The 20,967-nt window shown below is 45.2% G+C and overlaps 1 protein-coding gene across 1 annotated transcript in view; it reads right to left on the reverse strand.

Moving 5' to 3' along the window:
* Positions 1-17,107, reverse strand: part of LOC308140316 (SWI/SNF-related matrix-associated actin-dependent regulator of chromatin subfamily B member 1-like) — a 28,736-nt gene extending 11,629 nt beyond the window's left edge. The window contains exons 1-6 of the mRNA XM_080510026.1: positions 16,980-17,107; positions 10,168-10,279; positions 9,257-9,365; positions 3,481-3,618; positions 2,870-2,997; positions 2,619-2,785 (exon numbers count right to left, since the gene is read on the reverse strand). Of these exons, the coding sequence (XP_080366152.1) occupies positions 2,619-2,785; positions 2,870-2,997; positions 3,481-3,618; positions 9,257-9,365; positions 10,168-10,279; positions 16,980-17,072 (747 nt within the window). The 5' untranslated portion in view covers positions 17,073-17,107. The remainder of the gene's footprint in view (positions 1-2,618; positions 2,786-2,869; positions 2,998-3,480; positions 3,619-9,256; positions 9,366-10,167; positions 10,280-16,979) is intronic.
* Positions 17,108-20,967: the final 3,860 nt, after the last annotated feature.

Genomic DNA, 20,967 nt, shown 5'->3' on the forward strand with positions numbered 1-20,967 from the left:
ATGGGTTGGAGCTTAGAATTTCCAACTTCCATATTTAAGGACCACCCTAATGTGGCACACATACCAGGGCTTTAGGGGCACCAAACATACCAAAAACGCAGAAGACGACAGACTACATAGAAATGTAGAGGTAGACTTCTGCTCATGAACCTCTATATAACTGGCCGTACTCCTCCTCCTCCTGGCGTCTGGAGCTTCTGCAGCTCCACCGGAGCTTGTAGTCCCTGAATGTTGTGGTTATTAGGTGACATTGCAGACCGCAGTGGGAGGGAGAGAGGGGCGATTATGTCATCTTTTTTCCACAGGTGATCGTCTTTGCCATCCACAACCCGGAGGGTTGAGCCGGGGTTTTAGAATTTCCCCACTCTGGGACCTGTATTCAAAAAACTCGTTTTCAGGCTTCTAAAAGTGCCACATGTAGATGATGGGCCAAAAACAGCTCATTTAGGTTAACTGTGGATGGCCCCTCAGGGTCTGTTTCCATGAAAATGTTCTACCCTCAAGTTTTCTAACTTCTGTCCCACTGCCCATCAGCCCTGCTCACCTGCTCACCCTAAAGCGCCATAACCAGGTGTGGGACACTGAATTGATGTGTAGGCCTGTGACGAGAACACATTTTGATGGACAATATATTGTCCATCAAATGATTGCCGATAAATTATATTGTCAACATTTTATTGAGATGCAAATGTAACGATATCTTAATGATCATGTATACAAGTGTTCAAATGCAAATAAACTTTGATTTCTCATTTTTACCATTGTAATTGGAATGTCTAGAACTTTTAATTAGTTTCAATAAATAAAACAAAAATCCTATACATTTTTTAAAAAAAAAGACCATTTGTTAGCAAAAAAAAAAGGCTGACGAGGCGGGAAAACTTACTGAGTTAATTTTTTTTTATTGTGCAATTAATTGATTTACTTATACCAAGTCCAAGGCCTATTGGTATGGTTTCAAAAGGGATAAATAAATATGGTATAATGCACAGATACATGCAAAAATGTATGCTTTGTTGCATGAACATATTACCCCACATTCAGCTTTACCAGAAGGAATTGAAGACCAGTTGTTAGCTGGATTAATGAGGCTTGTTGTGTTTCTTTGGAAAGCGAAACACTATCAAGATTTCTCCTTCTTTCGATTGTGATCAAAAAAGACAATGCTATGGTTTTCTTTGGACTCCACCAGTCCAGCTTGAACAGTGACATATTTCTCTAAACAGTGTGAAGCGTCACGTGGTGACATTACGTGGCTGACCTGCACAGTGAGGAGACTTCGACTTCAACCACATAGACCTGATCAGAAGCAGTGTGTTTGTAGACTCTATTCAGAAGAAGGATGGACATAAACCAGCCCTCTGGTTCTTCTGTATGGACGATCAGACCACAATCTACAGACAATCCTGGAGATTGAGACTGTCATTCATTCACATAATCTATCTTGATGTGAACTGTATTGCTTAGGACACTTCAGCTAATGTACAAGGTGACACAAGACAAGTTCAAATATCCATCCATTATCTACCACTTATCCAGACCGGGTCACAGAGGCAGCAGTCTAAGCAGGGATGCCCAGACTTCCCTCACCCCAGACTCTTCCTCCAGCTCTGGGGCACCCCAAAGTGTTTCCAGGCCAGCCAAAAAATATCGTCCCTCCAGCGTGTCCTTGGTCTTCCCTGAGACTTCGTATCGGAGGGACATGCCCGGAACACCTCCCTGGGGAGGCGTCCATCACAAACAGATGCCCGAGCCTCCTCAGTTGGATCCTCTGGATGTGGAGGAGCAACGGCTCTACTCCGAGCTCCTCCCCTATCTCTAAGGGTGACTGTCAGTGGCGCTATATCGCGGTCAGTGGCGCTATATCGCGGGGACGCACCGCGGAAGCGATGAAAAGGAGCTCGGAGCCTCCGTGTTCCGGCGCTGAGCTGCCGGACCGCGATCAGTGCCGGAGTGGAGCGGCTGCTCCTGCGTTTGAGCAGAAAGCTCAGACTCCCCTGTCTGTGCCTCAGCCAACCGGGGGGAACGCTCCGGCCACTTGCCACGCACCCCAGCGCTCGAGTGCGGGAAAAGTCACCCCAAGTCGCCGGCAAGTGGCCGGAGTGTTCGCTCTCTCACAAACACTGAAGCAGCTGCAGCTCTCCGCTGCAAAAAGTAACAGTGTTTTTTTTTTTCTGCTGCAAAAAACAGCGCAAAGCGGAGGATGTAAACAACAACCGAGGATTCACAAGATCTAGATCTGATGACTTTCTTTTCTGTTGTAATGTTACATTTCTGCGGAGCTCATAAGCCCCGCCCACTTTTAAAGCTCCTCTCTGCAGTGGAAACGCGAGCCAATATTTCGGTCGGGGTCTCTATTCCGTACCGCTCCGCTCCGTCCCGGCAGTTGTGGGCAGTGGAAACGGGGCTTAAGAGTGACTGAGCTCCTCCCCCTATCTCTAAGGGTGACGCCCAGCCACCCTACGGAGGTAGCTCATTTCAGCCGCTTGATGGATCTTGTTCTTTCGGTCATGACCCCTACATAGTTCCTGACCATAGGTGAGGGTAGGAACGAAGATTGAAATTAAGACAACCATTCAACCAATTTTTCCTGCAGTAAAAGAAGTGATGATCTGCACCTTGATGATGACTCTCTGGTCTGCCTGCTCCTCCAGAATGCTGTCAGTGGGGTAAGACTCAATCTGCTGACGGATGGCGGAGGCGATGGCCGGGACAAAGGCCAGAGGATTCAGGTCAAGGTCGTCACACAATATCTCTGCAAACATCTCTGGAGTCATCAGCTTCTCTGTGGAAGAGGAGGAGAGTGAGGGAAGACCCAGCAGCAGTAGTCTGGAGACGCTTGAGATCCAGTGTGTCGCTACAGATTAACCATTCATATTCCAGGTGAAGGCGTCTCGCAGCTTCTGCCCGTCTATCTCCATGTCCAGGCGAATGGGAACCAGCGCCTCCATCTGAGCCGCGTTCTCATGGATCACTGCTGGATCGTGGTCGTCAAAGCTGAGCAACACAAACACACCTCTGTCAGATGGAGGGTGTAGGCTTGTGCAGCACCCAGCAACAAGGATGTCTGTGTCTATTACGTCTATAAGTTAAATATGGACCTGACCTGAAAGACTTAACTGGAATATGTGGTACTTTATGTATAATAGTTTAAACCGTGTCTTCTAATGTGGCTGGCCTTCTCCCTTTCCTCTGAATAGTACTTTCATTTGATCTCAACACAGTGAAGACCCACTCCTGGGTTGTGACCCACCAGTTGACAATCGCTACTGCAAATTGACAATAATGAACAGACACACTATGATTTGCGTATTTTAAAAGGTAAAATTGCAGTGATGACACGAATGGAACAACATCCAGACGGGTTGAGGAGTGAAATAAAGTGTGTTGTAATCCGATGAGACAAAGCTGCTGTTCTCTCTGGAAACGTCCCAACAGGTCTGTGCCATGTTCACTGTTTCAGAGAAGGAGTAAACCCACCACAGGGGGAAGGTCCTCTTCTTGTCCCGGCCCATTCGGCTTCGGTTGATGGTTGTGGAGCAAGGCACGGCGTCAAGGTGGTGAGAGCTATTGGGCAGCGTGGGAACCCACTGACTACTCCTCTTCGATTTCTGCTCTCTTTAGACAGACACAAAAGAAAAACCACTGTGTGAGAGGAGGGTGTCGCCTCCAGAGCAAATCCAACAATGCTGAAGAAACTATCACAATAGAGCAACATGCAAGTTTCTGCCCTTTAAACTGGCCAACATCTTTGTGACTAGTGTTTTTGAGATGTTATTTCTTCGTATGAAAATCTGCACTATGCCATGACAAATTTCCCCCAGAAGACAAACAGTCCAATCTATCAGGATACAGAAGGATACAGAATCAGAGTAATGCAGAGAAGTGAAAAAAATCATGTACGCTGCAGGTATGTGCGTCTCCATTACTGACGATTCGACACGAATCTCAATACACTACATTAGTGATTCATTGAATCCCCTGGCGACATGATCCCTTACACTCCTGTTCCCGATTCGATACGATTTTGTAATGATTTGATGCCGATTCAATTCTACACGATGTGATACAATGCGATTTGGTACCATTAGGGATTTACCGATCCAGGTTTTTTGACTTCCGATCCTATCCGGTTACCCAAATTTGAATATCTGCAGATACTGTTATTATTCCGATACCAGAGCTGTATTTGCTTTAATAATACTATAATCACTATTTTTGATTTTATATGAGACTATAATAGACTTCTCTCTACAGTAAAGTAATAAATGTACGAATGTATGCATGTATTCTTTGAAAAGACAACTTGAGGTTAGTAGAAGGTGAGAAAAGGAACAGTCCAAACTATTTGTTCACTTTGGACAATGTGGGGGTCTGAGTGACGTCATCATCTCATAATGAACCAGTTCCATCTTTAAAACCTCACAATCACTGTATTAGTTCCTGGAGGAATTCTTTAGCAACACAGCACAAACTGCAACTTGTACAGCTCTTGCAGCACAAATGATTGGGACTATTTTCAGGGAGTTCAGCGTGGAGGAGGACGCAGCTTCACGGAGGTGTGAATCACCTGCTGCCGCGGAGGAATGGGTTGGTGTTTTAAAACACTGACATCTGGTTCCAGAGCGTCTGCCTCACTGTACAATACCTTTAAAACATTCAACTCAATAGTTTGCAGTGTTTTGTGCATAAAATCCGTCCAAACAGAGACATGTTATCATGAAAAGTCAGATAGCACGGATAGCTCTACTTCCCTAGCATGCTGAGGTGGCTGCAAACTGTGGAAAGGATTTCCTGACTCAATACTCTGCCTCTCATTGAGACCCACCTCCGTTCAGGAAATCCATTCCACATTTTGCAGCCAGCAGAGCAGGAACAGAAACACATGTGGACTCATTCAGCAGAAGCACAGATGAAGCTTCATGGATTAGAAAGCTCTGCAGGTTGGATGGGAAATTTCTGATCCATGATTTACGTTCATATTGGAACACGATACCGATACTGGACCGGATCCATCTCTTGGTGCAAGACGATGCGATTCAACATGATGTAAAGAAATTGTAGCAAAAATGGAAATAGAAAATAAGACGCTGCAATTCCATATGGTACAATCCTATGGTATAATCCACTATGAACATCAAAATACACCAAACCATATTTCCAGTATTAGAACTACATGTATGAAGTTTGCAGGAAAGAAAACCAGGTGAAGATCAGTTCAGTATTCAGTGAGTTATGATTGATCTCTGGCACTTCATCGCTCCTGTCACACAGATTAGACTGAGTGGAGCTCCTCCCCCTATCTCTAAGGGTGACTGAGCTCCTCACCCTATCTCTAAGGGTGACTGAGCTCCTCCCCCTATCTCTAAGGGTGACTGAGCTCCTCCCCCTATCTCTAAGGGTGACTGAGCTCCTCCCCCTATCTCTAAGGGTGACTGAGCTCCTCCCCCTATCTCTAAGGGTGACTGAGCTCCTCCCCCTATCTCTAAGGGTGACTGAGCTCCTCCCCCTATCTCTAAGGTTGACTGAGCTCCTCCCCCTATCTCTAAGGGTGACTGAGCTCCTCCCCCTATCTCTAAGAGTGACTGAGCTCTTCACCCTATCTCTTAAGCCCCGTCTCCACCGCACAGAAAGTACCGGCCTAGACTGGTTTAAACCGCTCCGGCTCGCGTCTCACGACATGTAAAGCAGTCTAAACCGCTCCAAAGGCGACCGCTTTTCCGCTACCCATCCGTTGGGGTGCCGGGGACCATGGAACGGGTCTGAGGTTGAGCTGCTGTCTGCTGATTGGTCAGTGATTTACCACACGCCCTCAATATTTTAATGTGCCGGCTGGATGAATCCTCTGCTGTCAGTGTGGTCAGCTGTGCACTGGTTGTTTTTATTTTCATTTTCTTTTCTTTGCTGCTCAACTTTAGTGTTTGTTGTGAAAGAGCAACTTGAGGCAGGGGGAGGGACTTTGCATCGTGTTGGAGTTTTCTGTTTGCAGCATAGCGCTCGCCGTGGCGCTGATGTGCGTCCGTGACACCGGAGTCTGGAGCTTTGGGCTCCGGCGCTGACCGCTCCGCTTTCCAGAGGCGGTCAGCGTTCTGTTCAGCCGCGGTCAGTGGCGCTTTATCGCGGGGACGGACCGCGGAAGCGATGAAAAGTAGCTTGGAGCTCGGCGCCTCCGTGTTCCGGCGCTGCGCTGTGCGGCGCGGCGCTGCGCTGCGCTGTGGCGCCGGAGTGGAAAACCTCCTGGGTTTGAGCAGAAAGCTCAGACTCCGGTGTCTGTGCCTCAACCAACCGGGGGGAACGCTCCGGCGACTTGCCCCGCACCCGAGCACTCGAGTGCGGGACACGTCGCCGGCAAGCGGCCGAGCGACTCGCTCTCTCAAAACAAACACGGAAGTTGCGCTGCATCTCTCCACTGCAAAAAATGACTGCTGCAAAAAATAACTTTTTTTTTTTTTCCGCTGCAAAAAATAACAGTGCAAAGTGGAGAATTTAAACAACAACAGAGGATTCATAAGATCTACATCTGACGACGTTCTTTTCTGTTATAATGTCACATTTCTGCGGAGCTCATAAGCCCCGCCCACTTTTCATGCTCCTCTCTGCTGTGGAGACGCGACCCAAAATTTCGGTCGGGGTTGTGCTTCCGAACTGCTCCGTACCGCTCCGCTCCGCCCCGGCACTTGTGTGCGGTGGAGACGGGGCTTAAGGGTGACTGAGCTCCTCACCCTACCTCTAAGGGTGACTGAGCTCCTCACCCTACCTCTTAGGGTGACTGAGCTCCTCACCCTACCTCTTAGGGTGACTGAGCTCCTCACCCTATCTCTAAGGGTGACTGAGCTCCTCACCCTATCTCTAAGGGTGACTGAGCTCCTCACCCTATCTCTAAGGGTGACTGAGCTCCTCCCCCTATCTCTAAGGGTGACTGAGCTCCTCCCCCTATCTCTAAGGGTGACTGAGCTCCTCCCCCTATCTCTAAGGGTGACTGAGCTCCTCCCCCTATCTCTAAGGGTGACTGAGCTCCTCACCCTATCTCTAAGGGTGACTGAGCTCCTCACCCTATCTCTAAGGGTGACTGAGCTCCTCACCCTATCTCTAAGGGTGACTGAGCTCCTCACCCTATCTCTAAGGGTACGCCCAGCCACCCTACGGAGGAAGCTCATTTCAGCCGCTTGTATCCGGGATCTGGTTCTTTCGGTCATGACCCATAGTTCATGACCATAGGTGAGGGTAGGAATGAAGATCGACGGGTAAATTGAGAGCTTCGTCTTTTGGCTCAGCTCCTTCTTCACCATGATGGCCCGATACAACGACCACCCTGCTGGAAAACGAAATCAGCATCTCCAGAAAATGTGTCAGCAGAAGGAAGCGTGAAGTGCTCTAAAGTTTCCTGCTAGATGGCTGCGTTGACTGTGTACTTAACTGTGAACAGAGTTGACCGAAACCAGCAGATGACACGGTAGCCCAAATCATAACATACTGTGGAAACTTCACACTGGACTTCAAGAAACATGGATTCCAAGCCTCTCCACTCTTCTTCCAGGCTCTGGAACCTTGATTTTCAAACAATATGCAAAATTTACTTTGCAAAAAAGGACTTTGGACCACTGAGCAACAGCCAAGTTCTTTTTCTCCACAGCACAAGTAAGATGCTTCTGTGATTGTCTCTTCTTCAGGAGTATCTTGACACGAGGAATGCGACATTTGTATCCCATGTGTAGGATTCGTCTGAGCATAGTGACACTTGATGTGCCGACTCCAGCCTCAGTCCACTTATTGTGAAGCTCTCCCAAATGCTTGAATGCATTTTGCTTGATAATCCTCTCAAGGCGGCGGTCATTCCTTCTGCTGCTGCACCTACCACATTTTTCCTTCTACTTAACTTTCTATGAACATCCTTGGATACAGCACTCTGAACTACCAGCTTTTTTAGCAATGGCCTTTTGTGGCTTACCCTCCATGTGCAGGGTGTCAATGGACACAACCGAATTCTCCCTCCTTTCTCCTTATCTATAGACCCTAGCTTAACCCCATGGATGACGTCACAGGGAAAAGGAAAGGTGTTATAGGCTTCCTAAAGGAGTTGGCGAAAAGCGATCACGTTGGTGTGGCAGTTGGACCCAACTTTCACTGAGCGACGTCATAATAATTGGACGGAGGCACAAGTTAGTGACGTCTGCCATGATGGGGAAGAACTACACATTTCTGAAACTGGACTACAAAAAGCACATTTGGGTTTTAGATGATTTAAAGTTGTTCAAGGCAGATTATTGCTTTGGTAACTTGCATAATCTGCGTATTTTTTCGACATCATGAATTTTCCCGAACACTCAGATGAGCGGGTCCCTTTAAATGTTGTTGCCTCAAGTAATTATGGGGCAGCATGAGCTCGCTTCGTTAGCAAAAGGATGCTTCAGTGGTCCCTAGGCTGAAGGGGGCTCTAAAGGAAGCAACAAGCCCCTTTTCTTTGCTTCTTGAGAATTCAGACTATCCTTATCATGGCAGACACACAAACATTTCCAGGGTTCAGGAAAAGTCGATAGATAAGAACATAGGAGGGAGAATTCAGTCATACCCAATCAGTGTATTCTGGACATCTGCCAAGTCAGCAGTTTTCCCCATGATTGTGGAGCCTACTGACCCAGACTGAGACCACTTAAAGGCTCAAGAAACCTTTGCAGGTGTTTTGAGTTAGTTGTTTAGAGCATAACACGATACATTTTCCACAGTATTCTATTTCTATTTTATATTCTATTTGTAAGGCATAACCATCAACATTTCAAGAAACAAAGGCTTGAAATATTTCACTCTATGTGTCATGAGCCGATATCATACATGCGTTTGACTTTCTGAAATGAGTGACAAAATATTGAAAATGTTCATGATATTCTAATTTTTTGAGACGTACCTGTACTGAAAAGGAAAATGAAAGAACACTACACTTCCCGAGATGGGTCACGGAACATCTTTAATTTTGGCCAGAAATCCTTTAGATCTGCATTTGAAAAAACTTTCATAGACACATTTACACAACATTTCCTACACCCTGTAACTAAATGTTTGACATGACAATCAGAAGGTTTCACGGTCCAAGCTCCAGGTATGTGTGGTGAAGGCTCATTCTGAACAGGATGGGTTCAATTCAGATGAATATGTTCCCCACATGGATCCATAGAGGTTCTTTTCTAAGTGTTCAAGGAGCAAAGACTGACAGGGGACGATAAGAAGAAGAGAATAAGTGGAGAGGTGGTTGGGCAGTTACCTGAGGTATGCGGGAGGTTCAGTGCTGATGGACACAGCCTTGTACTTCTCATCGTTCCCCTCAAAGATCTCCTCACACTCTGAGGCCTTCAGCAGAGTCACACTGGTGGCTGCACAGATACACATAATACACTTTCACCATGTTTCACAGGTCCTTTTTTAGACTTGATTTCTGTACTGCTGTCAGCAGGTTACAATCTGTCATTAACACATTCTGGTGCAGACGGACTCTGATGGGGTGCATTAATGAGTAGCGCATAGAAATATAATTTATAGCAATTTATTCCGTCTTTTGTGATCTGTATATTCTGTATATTGTGAAACATTGACTTTGCAGCGACAGCAAATCTGCATTATATTGTGCAGTCCTATTCTTATGTTCACTTTTCACTGTTCTACACTCACCAAAAGGTTTGTGAGGCCACATGTACACCAGGCAAAACAATCTGTTTTCTCCCCAAGGTTCTCAAAAAAAGAATTCTGTCCAACCGTCACTATGAACACGGCTCAACGCGAGGCTTCAGGGGTGAGTCATCACCAAACACACCAAAAATGCAGAAGACTGAGCACATACACATTTGGAAGTAGACTCCTGCTCATAAACCCTGTGAGCTCTTCCTGCTGCTAGCATCATTAGCTTCTGCCGCTCCACCGGACCGTGTAGTCCCTGATTGTTGTGGTTATTGGGTGACATTGCGCACTGCAGTGCGGAGAGGGGGGCGATTACCTCATCTTTTTTCCACACATGATCGTCTTTGCCGTCCACACTCCGGGGTGTTGAACAGCACAAGCCGGGATTTTAGAATTTCCCCACTCTGGACCCGTATTAAAAAAACCCTGTTTTCACGCTTCCAACACACCATGTGGATGACGGGCCAAAAACGGTGCTGAAGCCAAACACCAGCCACTCACCATGTGATGATGCTACTATCTTCTTCCTCTCCTCCACAGAGGCCAGCCTCCTCCAGAGAGATGGATATCTTTTATACAGGGAGCCTCTGAACATCCGCAGGTAGTTTCCAACCTGAAGACCAACACATCATGTTTACAGATTCACATCAAACTGAGCCACATCAAACGGAGGGGTGTCCCAAATCTAAGGGCTGAAACTGCCTTTGCCCTCGTTTTGGAGGCAGAGGGGCAAGGGGTAGGTGGAGGGCTAAGGGGGAGGCGGAGGGCGAAGGGCTAAGGGGTAGGCGGAGGGGTACAAAAGAGAATTGGGATTGGGCCTTAATATAAACGTAAAATAAAAATATTAATATAAATTACATCTCTGTACAATATCCAATTAAGTTACATAATGAAGTCATGCTGAAAACAACCTCTCTTCCATAAGCAAGGAAACAAAAATGTATTTAAAATGTCTGGGATGAACAATGATAAAAATGATGACTAGAAAATCTAAATCATACTACTGAATAACATCTCTCTTTTCATGTCATATGTTATGAAATAATCTTCTGAATATCTTTAATTTTAGCTTTGACAAAATACGTCACTACTTGTTCATTGTAATGCAACGGTACGGTTGTTTCAAACTTGGTTATTTTAACCACAGGTTAAGCTCTAACCGCTGGTTAAATTCTTAACCTGCCATTAGCTAACCGACCGTTAAATGTGTATTGTTCAAAACATGGTTAGTCATCCCGTGAGCGAACGTCATCGTCAAAGTTAACAGTGAAGTTAACAACACGGTTTAGTCCACTTTCAAGTCTCCGTTCTTCCACATTATGTCTTAAGCATTTCCGGTTACCAAAAATGACATTGTGGTGGACGGCAGCGCAGTGTTTTGATCTGGTCTATAAAATCAAACATGACAACAATCATGTCCGTTGCGTTATCTCGTTCCCACGCATGTTTTTTTTCTGTGGCCACTCTGCGGTTATGTACAGTCCACTTTAAGTTGTCAAAACTAAAAAACGATGAGGCAACATGATAATTTAATATGTCGCCGTGAGATTCTTGACTCATGGCCTGGAGTAATATTGTAATGATGGGGAGCTGGTGTTGTGCCGTCACACAGCCAGCTGCGATGGATATAGAATTTCAAACCAGCTTTCCATTGTGGTTTTATCACGCTTTTCATTGCAATACCATTCAAAGTCATTTCACTTCCCAGGTCTTGTGTCGCATTATCGCCGCAGGCCGCCCCACACCACCTCTTTATAATGAAACGATACTTTTGGTTCATCAGCAACTACAAAACAAACTACATGCTACTGTCAATGAAAGCTTGGATGTTTTTTGGCCATAAAATGAGCCTTGTAATGGCTTCATGTGAAAGAGAACTTTAGTTGTGGATCAGCGTGTGTTATATATATATATATATATATAAAACTAATTTTCATAATGTGAAACTGATGAAGCAGTATCAGATGCAACTTGAGGGTTAAATATTGGCAGCAGGGCTGCATGATATATCCCACATATCATAATCATGATATGAAGATATTGTTTTTATTTCATTTTGCTATGAACATAAAGCACTGGACATAGTTCAACAAAAGCTGAGGAATATGGGGTAAAGTCCTCAGAATTTTAAGTTGCAGTCTCTATTCTTTGTCATTGTTTTCTGCCTGTAAATGAGCCATTTGTCCATTTTTCTTGTAAAGATTGGCTCTTGCATTTTCAACTTGTAGGCAAGTTTCTATAAGCAAGTTTCAGATATAAAACTAGGCAGATCTGAGGTACTTCATAACTAAACATTGCACAAAGGGCTAGGTGTGTACTCTCCTAGAAAGGCTAGATTTGAGCACAGAATCAGAACAATATGAACATTTGTAATAAACATATTGTGGCAGGATGAAGGATGAGCTGGAGCTGAAGGTAGAAACTCGTCTTTATTCTGCAACCGCCAAAACTCAACAACGAGCAGTACAGCAACCGCCCAGGAGCAGGAGCGCTAAACCACGCCCCCTTTCCCATGGTCCTGCTGGGTGAGAGGCCTGGGTCCTAACGGCCGCCACAATATCCGGATACGTTTAGTTTCCATGTGCTATGCCTTCATGAGCACTGATGCCAGTAATGCCTTCATTTGTAACACATTACTCTTGTATGACCACTTTTTTCAGTAACAAGTAATCTAACGCGTTACTATTTCTAAACCAGTAATCAGATGAAAGTTACTTATCCAATTAACTGTGCGTTACTGTGATAACGTCTGCAAAGCCGCTTTATTATTAAACAGAACCAGCCGCTCCTCACCAAACAGACATACGTATGGGGTATTATTGTAGCAACACTGTGTATGGAGAGTTGTCTGTCTGTACCTCAATTTGTCTGTCTGTACCTCAATTTGTCTGTCTGTAACTCAATTTGTCTGCCTGTACCTCGATGTGTCTGCCTGTACCTCGATGTGTCTGCCTGTACCTCGATGTGTCTGCCTGTACCTCGATGTGTCTGCCTGTACCTCGATGTGTCTGCCTGTACCTCGATGTGTCTGCCTGTACCTCGATGTGTCTGCCTGTACCTCAATTTGTCTGTCTGTAACTCAATTTGTCTGCCTGTACCTCGATGTGTCTGTCTGTACCTCGATGTGTCTGTCTGTACCTCGATGTGTCTGCCTGTACCTCGATGTGTCTGTCTGTACCCCGATGTGTCTGCCTGTACCTCGATGTGTCTGTCTGTACCTCGATGTGTCTGCCTGTACCCCGATGTGTCTGCCTGTACCCCGATGTGTCTGCCTGCACCTCGATGTGTCTGTCTGTACCTCGATGTGTCTGTCTGTACCTCGATGTGTCTGCCTGTACCTCGATGTGTCTGTCTGTACCCCGATGTGTCTGTCTGTACCTCGATGTGTCTGTCTGTACCTCGATGTGTCTGCCTGTACCTCGATGTGTCTGTCTGTACCTCGATGTGTCTGCCTGTACCTCGATGTGTCTGCCTGTACCTCGATGTGTCTGCCTGTACCTCGATGTGTCTGCCTGTACCTCGATGTGTCTGCCTGAAGCTAGAGTTGTCAAGGTGAACCTGAATGTGAAAAGTCTACTCATTTGAATACAAGTGCTGAAAATACAGACAACTCACCAATTACGAGTCACGCAGTTTCGGGGTTTTTTTTTTACACGTGACTTTTGCTAAACTTCTGCCATCTGAAAGATTAGAAGCTGTAAATCCTGGGTTTTGCTGCCCTGAGCTCAGGCTCACAGGCTCCTGCATTCTGCCCTGCGACTCGGTCGTTAACGACTGCCAGCCATCAGGTGGCGCTATACCCCAGGCTCAGTGAGCGTATGTGACACTGGGGATGGGGTGAAGACAACTATGAAATCCCGACCACATGCTGTGAGTACATATCAATAATTTTGCACTTTTTATAATTAGTGTATGTAAAAATGCAAGTTTACATAAATCCTGGAATAAGATATTTATACAATGCTCAACAATCGCCCCACTAAGTAATCACTAATGTCTGACCAATATCACTAATTCCATAGTTGTCTGCACCCCGTCGCCAATGTTGCAAACGCTCCATGAGCCTGGAGTATAGCGCCACCTGATGGCTGGCAGTCGTTAAATAGTGAGCTCAGGGCAGACTGCAGGAGCCTGTGAGCCTGAGCTCAGGGCAGACTGAAGGAGCCTGTGAGCCTGAGCTCAGGGCAGACTGAAGGAGCCTGTGAGCCTGAGCTCAGGGCAGACTGAAGGAGCCTGTGAGCCTGAGCTCAGGGCAGACTGAAGGAGCCTGTGAGTCTGAGCTCAGGGCAGCAAAACCCAGGCTTTACAGATTTGAATCCTTCAGCAGAAATGTAGCAAAAGTCATAAAAACATCCAATTGTGAAACTGTGACTCGTCAATGGTGAGAGTCTGGATTTTCACCACTTGTGTTGGAATGTGGAGACTTTTCACTTTGACAAATATTTTACACATCGACAACTCTAACTACAGACAGACAACTCTAACTACAGACAGACAAATCTAACTACAGGCAGACAACTCAAACTACAGGCAGACAACTCAAACTACAGACAGACAACTCAAACTACAGACAGACAAATCTAACTACAGACAGACAAATCTAACTACAGACAGACAACTCTAACTACAGACAGACAACTCAAGGTACAGACAGACAACTCAAGGTACCGGCAGACAACTCAAACTACAGGCAGACAAATCTAACTACAGACAGACAAATCTAACTACAGACAGACAACTCAAACTACAGACAGACAACTCAAACTACAGACAGACAACTCTAACCACAGACAGACAACTCTAACCACAGACAGACAACTCTAACTACAGACAGACAACTCTAACCACAGACAGACAACTCTAACCACAGACAGACAACTCTAACTACAGGCAGACAACTCTAACTACAGGCAGACAACTCAAACTACAGACAGACAAATCTAACTACAGACAGACAAATCTAACTACAGGCAGACAACTCAAACTACAGGCAGACAACTCAAACTACAGGCAGACAACTCTAACTACAGGCAGACAACTCTAACTACAGGCAGACAAATCTAACTACAGACAGACAAATCTAACTACAGACAGACAAATCTAACTACAGACAGACAAATCTAACTACAGACAGACAAATCTAACTACAGACAGACAACTCAAACTACAGACAGACAAATCTAACTACAGACAGACAAATCTGACCACAGACAGACAAATCTGACCACAGACAGACAACTCTAACCACAGACAGACAACTCTAACCACAGACAGACAACTCTAACTACAGACAGACAACTCTAACTACAGACAGACAACTCTAACCACAGACAGACAACTCTAACTACAGACAGACAACTCTAACTACAGGCAGACAAATCTAACTACAGACAGACAAATCTAACTACAGACAGACAACTCTAACTACAGGCAGACAACTCTAACTACAGGCAGACAACTCTAACTACAGGCAGACAACTCAAGATACAGACAGACAACTCAAGGTACAGACAGACAACTCTAACTACAGACAGACAACTCTAACTACAGACAGACAACTCTAACTACAGACAGACAACTCTAACTACAGACAGACAACTCTAACTACAGACAGACAACTCTAACTACAGACAGACAACTCAAGATACAGACAGACAACTCAAGATACAGACAGACAACTCAAGATACAGACAGACAACTATAACTACAGACAGACAACTATAAATACAGACAGACAACTAACGGTACAGACAGACAACTCAAGGTACAGACAGACAACTCAAGGTACAGACAGACAACTCAAGATACAGACAGACAACTCGAGGTACAGACACACAAACAGACATACAGACTGACGTACAGACAGACAATTCAAGGTACAGACAGACAGACTGAGGTACAGAAAGACAACTTGATGTACAGACAGATATACAGACTGACGTACAGACAACTCGAGGTACAGACAGACAGACAGACAGACTGAGGTACAGACAGACAATTCGAGGTACAGACAGACAGACAGACTGAGGTACAGACAAACTGAGGTACAGACAGACAACTCTCCAAACCGATTGACAAATAGTTTTGCGACAATAATACCCCTGTATATATGCACACAGTATGACATATGACACGCCCCCTTCTCTACTCCCAGCCAATCACAGGCCAACTTGCTCTAGCTGTGCATTCAGGCAACAGAAAAGAATTGGAACCAACCATTGTCTCCAATAAATCTTAAAACTGGAATAAGCCCCCTCTTAAATGAATCACTCAATAAATGAAATACTGTATCTGTCCAGGGCGGGGAAAATAACATTGCATAGAGCAGGCAGTGCAAATAAAGAAAGAAAGAGTGCAACAACAGACGACAACTACTTCTCCAAGTAAAGAAATACCAGTAATAGTAAAAATCTGATCATAAAGGCGTGAGTCAGCTATAAATACAACAAAGAATGAAAGTTAAAGGTTGAATATGTATCAGCAGGTGCAGGAGGCAGATATACATTTTTAGCAAACAAGGGTGTAATTTTTATGGTCAGACGATGGGGTGTGTTGTCAGCAGCTGCTGGAAGTAACTAAAAAGTAACTTGTAATTAACTTAGTTACATTTAAAAACAAATAATCTGTGACGTAACTAAGTTAGTTTTTAAAGGTGTAACTAGTAGTCAGATTAAGTTTTTTAAAGTAATTGGCAACACTGTTGATGAGCCATGTGTAAACATAGTGGCTCTCTCAGATTATGTTGACAATAGATGTATTTTACAGCTTCTTAGAAGTACAAAACCTGTGATGTACAGATATCAACATCATGTCACAAGGCCGGTTTACTCATTTGAGTAATACTCGATAACATCGTTGGGATAAATTTACATATCGTCTAACCCTGGAACGTTACGATGAATGAACGAATGAACACAAATACGCTCCAACATCAACAGTTAGTCGTATTTCAATGAGAACTGCAGCTCTTAGGCTGCAGTAACGCGATGCTGCTGTTTGGCCTCGAAACTTCTTGCTGACCGAATGAAAGCATGTGTGTGTGTGAGCCGGTGTTCACTGCTGGTGTGGAGCTGCCCGGTGCTCAGAGCCAGTCGGTGACCTGTTTAACCGCCTCCCGTCCAGGAGGCTGTCGGTGACCTGTTTAACCGCCTCCCGTCCAGGAGGCTGTCGGGTTGACTTGAGCCGCGAGGTCCCCCGTATCGACCTGTTCAGGTGTTTCTTTGTTTTCAGAGCCATCGATGTGGCTACTTAGCACCTGGATAACTGAGGTGAGCGGCTGAGCGCGAAACGCGAACAAAGAATGTGTCACATACCTCCGAGCCCACCATGTAAAAGTCCCCATCTTGTTCTAGTTGAAATTTAACGGGCTTCTGGCCGAAGGTTTTACTTAAAGCCAGTTGCATCATTGTTAAAATACTCTCCGGCTAACCAAGAAGTAGCCTTCTCTTCTGCTGGTGCGTCCGTGGTCTCTGGTAACGGTGGGAAATTCGAATACTCCTTCCTTCAGTATAATTTTGAAAAAATGTTGAAAGAATCAAAACACATTTCTGCAAAATTAACACCTGACGACACGCACAGTAATCACAATAACTACACACTGTAGTCGTCTTGTACATCGGCCAACCTAAAAAAGACGTGAAATTAACGCCTCTACTTGCTATACGACCTTTACCCAAACCCAAAACGCATCTTTCTACTTCTTTTACTGTAATGGTGCAGGAATCCAGCTGTCGTGGTGCTTTACCGCCACCTGCTGACTGGAGTATGAACTACCCTTAAAGCGTGGGGGATCCGTCAACAAATAAATTATGAAATAAATCGAGAAACTGTAATAATGTTCAATGTGTTTATGCCAAAAAAACAAACAATGAGCTCTGCACTGTTTGTCCTTCACTTTCTATAAGTAATATACGATAAAAGAGCAGATGTATCTATTCCTACTGTGTGTATAAACAGCCTGAGGAAGACGTTTTAGTGGCAGTTCTAACAATTACCAATAAACAAAATATATGAATGACATCAAATCAAACCAATCACCGCCATTTGATGGCTGTGGCTCGGGATAACTTTTAAATCACCCATTGCATTTGATTTGTAAAAGCAGAGGTTATTATTACATTTGTAATGGTAGTCCCAACAGCCTTGATCACAGTGAGGTGTGGTGAGGCTCCTGGCTGGTGAGGCTCCTGGCTGGTGAGGCTCCTGGCTGGTGAGGTTCCTAGCTGGTGAGGTTCCTGGCTGGTGAGGCTCCTGGCTGGTGAGGTTCCTGGCTGGTGAGGCTCCTGGCTGGTGAGGTTCCTGGCTGGTGAGGCTCCTGGATGGTGAGGTTCCTGGCTGGTGAGGCTCCTAGCTGGTGAGGTTCCTGGCTGGTGAGGTTCCTGGCTGGTGAGGTTCCAGGCTGGTGAGGCTCCTGGCTGGTGAGGCTCCTGGCTGGTGAGGTTCCTGGCTGGTGAGGTTCCAGGCTGGTGAGGTTCCTGGCTGGTGAGGCTCCTGGCTGGTGAGGCTCCTGGCTGGTGAGGTTCCTGGCTGGTGAGGTTCCAGGCTGGTGAGGTTCCTGGCTGGTGAGGCTCCTGGCTGGTGAGGCTCCTGGCTGGTGAGGTTCCTGGCTGGTGAGGTTCCTAGCTGGTGAGGCTCCTGGCTGGTGAGGCTCCTAGCTGGTGAGGTTCCTAGCTGGTGAGGCTCCTGGCTGGTGAGGTTCCTAGCTGGTGAGGCTCCTGGCTGGTGAGGTTCCTAGCTGGTGAGGTTCCTGGCTGGTGAGGCTCCTGGCTGGTGAGGCTCCTAGCTGGTGAGGTTCCTAGCTGGTGAGGCTCCTGGCTGGTGAGGTTCCTAGCTGGTGAGGTTCCTGGCTGGTGAGGCTCCTGGCTGGTGAGGCTCCAGGCTGGTGAGGTTCCTGGCTGGTGAGGCTCCTGGCTGGTGAGGCTCCTGGCTGGTGAGGCTCCTAGCTGGTGAGGTTCCTGGCTGGTGAGGCTCCAGGCTGGTGAGGCTCCTGGCTGGTGAGGCTCCTAGCTGGTGAGGCTCCAGGCTGGTGAGGCTCCGACTCCTCTGGACTCAGATTTACATTGTAAGAAGTGAAAAGAGCTTCTTATTTCATTCTTCATCCAACAGCATCAATTAGTAAAGCTTCATATCATCAGCATTCCTCTTTCACTCACACTGACACCAACACAAACATAAACACCAACACAAACATAAACACTGTAACATGTTTGTCCTACAAATTTGTTTTTCTTTTATAGAAATGGATAGAGCATGGTGTACAAGCAATTCATATTTACTGGAAGCTAATTAAAGTATAGAGAGTGTGCAGCACAAATTTAATTTTGACCTTCAGTAAAAATTTCTGTTATTTTCCAAACTTTAAATTCTGGTGCTTTAGATAGATAGATAGATAGATAGATAGATAGATAGATAGATAGATAGATAGATAGATAGATAGATAGATAGATAGATAGATAGTTAGTTAGATAGATAGATAGATAGATAGATAGATAGATAGATAGATAGATAGATAGATAGATAGATAGATAGATAGATAGATAGATAGATAGATAGATAGATAGATAGATAGATAGATAGATAGATAGATAGATAGATAGATAGATAGATAGTTAGTTAGATAGATAGATAGATAGATAGATAGATAGATAGATAGATAGATAGATAGATAGATAGATAGATAGATAGATAGATAGATAGATAGATAGATAGATAGATAACTTTATTCATCCCCGAAGGGAAATTGTTTTGTTGCAGCATTCTGGTATCCAGGAATGTTATAAAATACAATAGAATAGAATATAAAAGTAGGAAATAAAAATATACAAATATACAAATATACAAATATAAAAATATCTGGGTAGGACATAAAATATCTGGGTAGGACATAAATTTAGTAAAACACAGAACTGAACATGAGCACTTAGAAATAACCATGAGTAGTTATATTGAGGCTCTGACGGAGGTAGACGAGTTAAAAAGTCTTATTGCCGTGGGGAGGAACGACTTCCTGTAGCGTTCCTTCGAGCAGCAGGTTGAATCAGTCTGTTGCTGAAGCTGCTCTTCAGCTTGTCCAGTGTCTTGTGGAGGGGGGGGGGGGCAGAGTTCGAATTACGGGGGAGCTAAGGGGAGCTGGGCTCCCCTGAAAGCCTAATTTGAAAAATTTAGGGGGAGCTCTAAAAACATGCGGCATACCTATTCTACAAACTTGAGAGGTCTGATCGGAAAATAAGGCTCCCCCGAAAGCCACGTTGTAATTCGAACCCTGGGGGGGGGGGGGGGGGGATTGTCCATGACTGTCCTCCACCACCTCCTCCAGGGTGACAAGCTTGTCCAGTGTCTTGTGGAGGGGGGGGGGGGTTGTCCATATGGTTGTCCATATCAGACATGGGGAAAAGAACCAGTTTTTACTGGATCAGAGGAACAGAACCAGTTTGTACTGGATCAGAGGAACAGAACCAGTTTGTATTGGATCAGTCAGACATGAGGAACAGAACCAGTTTGTACTGGATCAGTCAGACATGAGGAACAGAACCAGTTTGTATTGGATCAGTCAGACATGAGGAATAGAACCAGTTTGTACTGGATCAGTCAGACATGAGGAACAGAACCAGTTTGTACTGGATCAGTCATACATGAGGAACAGAACCAGTTTGTACTGGATCAGTCAGACATGAGGAATAGAACCAGTTTGTACTGGATCAGTCAGACATGAGGAATAGAACCAGTTTGTATTGGATCAGTCAGACATGAGGAACAGAACCAGTTTGTATTGGATCAGTCAGACATGAGGAATAGAACCAGTTTGTATTGGATCAGTCAGACATGAGGAACAGAACCAGTTTGTACTGGATCAGTCAGACATGAGGGATAGAACCAGTTTGTACTGGATCAGTCAGACATGAGGAATAGAACCAGTTTGTATTGGATCAGTCAGACATGAGGAACAGAACCAGTTTGTACCGGATCAGTCAGACATGATGAACAGAACCAGTTTGTACCGGATCAGTCAGACATGAGGAACAGAACCAGTTTGTATTGGATCAGTCAGACATGAGGAACAGAACCAGTTTGTATTGGATCAGTCTGGATCAGTCAGACATGAGGAACAGAACCAGTTTGTACTGGATCAGTCAGACATGAGGAACAGAACCAGTTTGTACTGGATCAGTCAGACATGAGGAACAGAACCAGTTTGTATTGGATCAGTCTGGATTAGTCAGACATGAGGAACAGAACCAGTTTGTATTGGATCAGTCAGACATGAGGAACAGAACCAGTTTGTACTGGATCAGTCAGACATGA

The sequence above is a fragment of the Blennius ocellaris genome, assembly GCF_963422515.1.
Source record: "Blennius ocellaris genome assembly, chromosome: 15".
Classification (NCBI taxonomy): Eukaryota; Metazoa; Chordata; class Actinopteri; order Blenniiformes; family Blenniidae; genus Blennius; species Blennius ocellaris.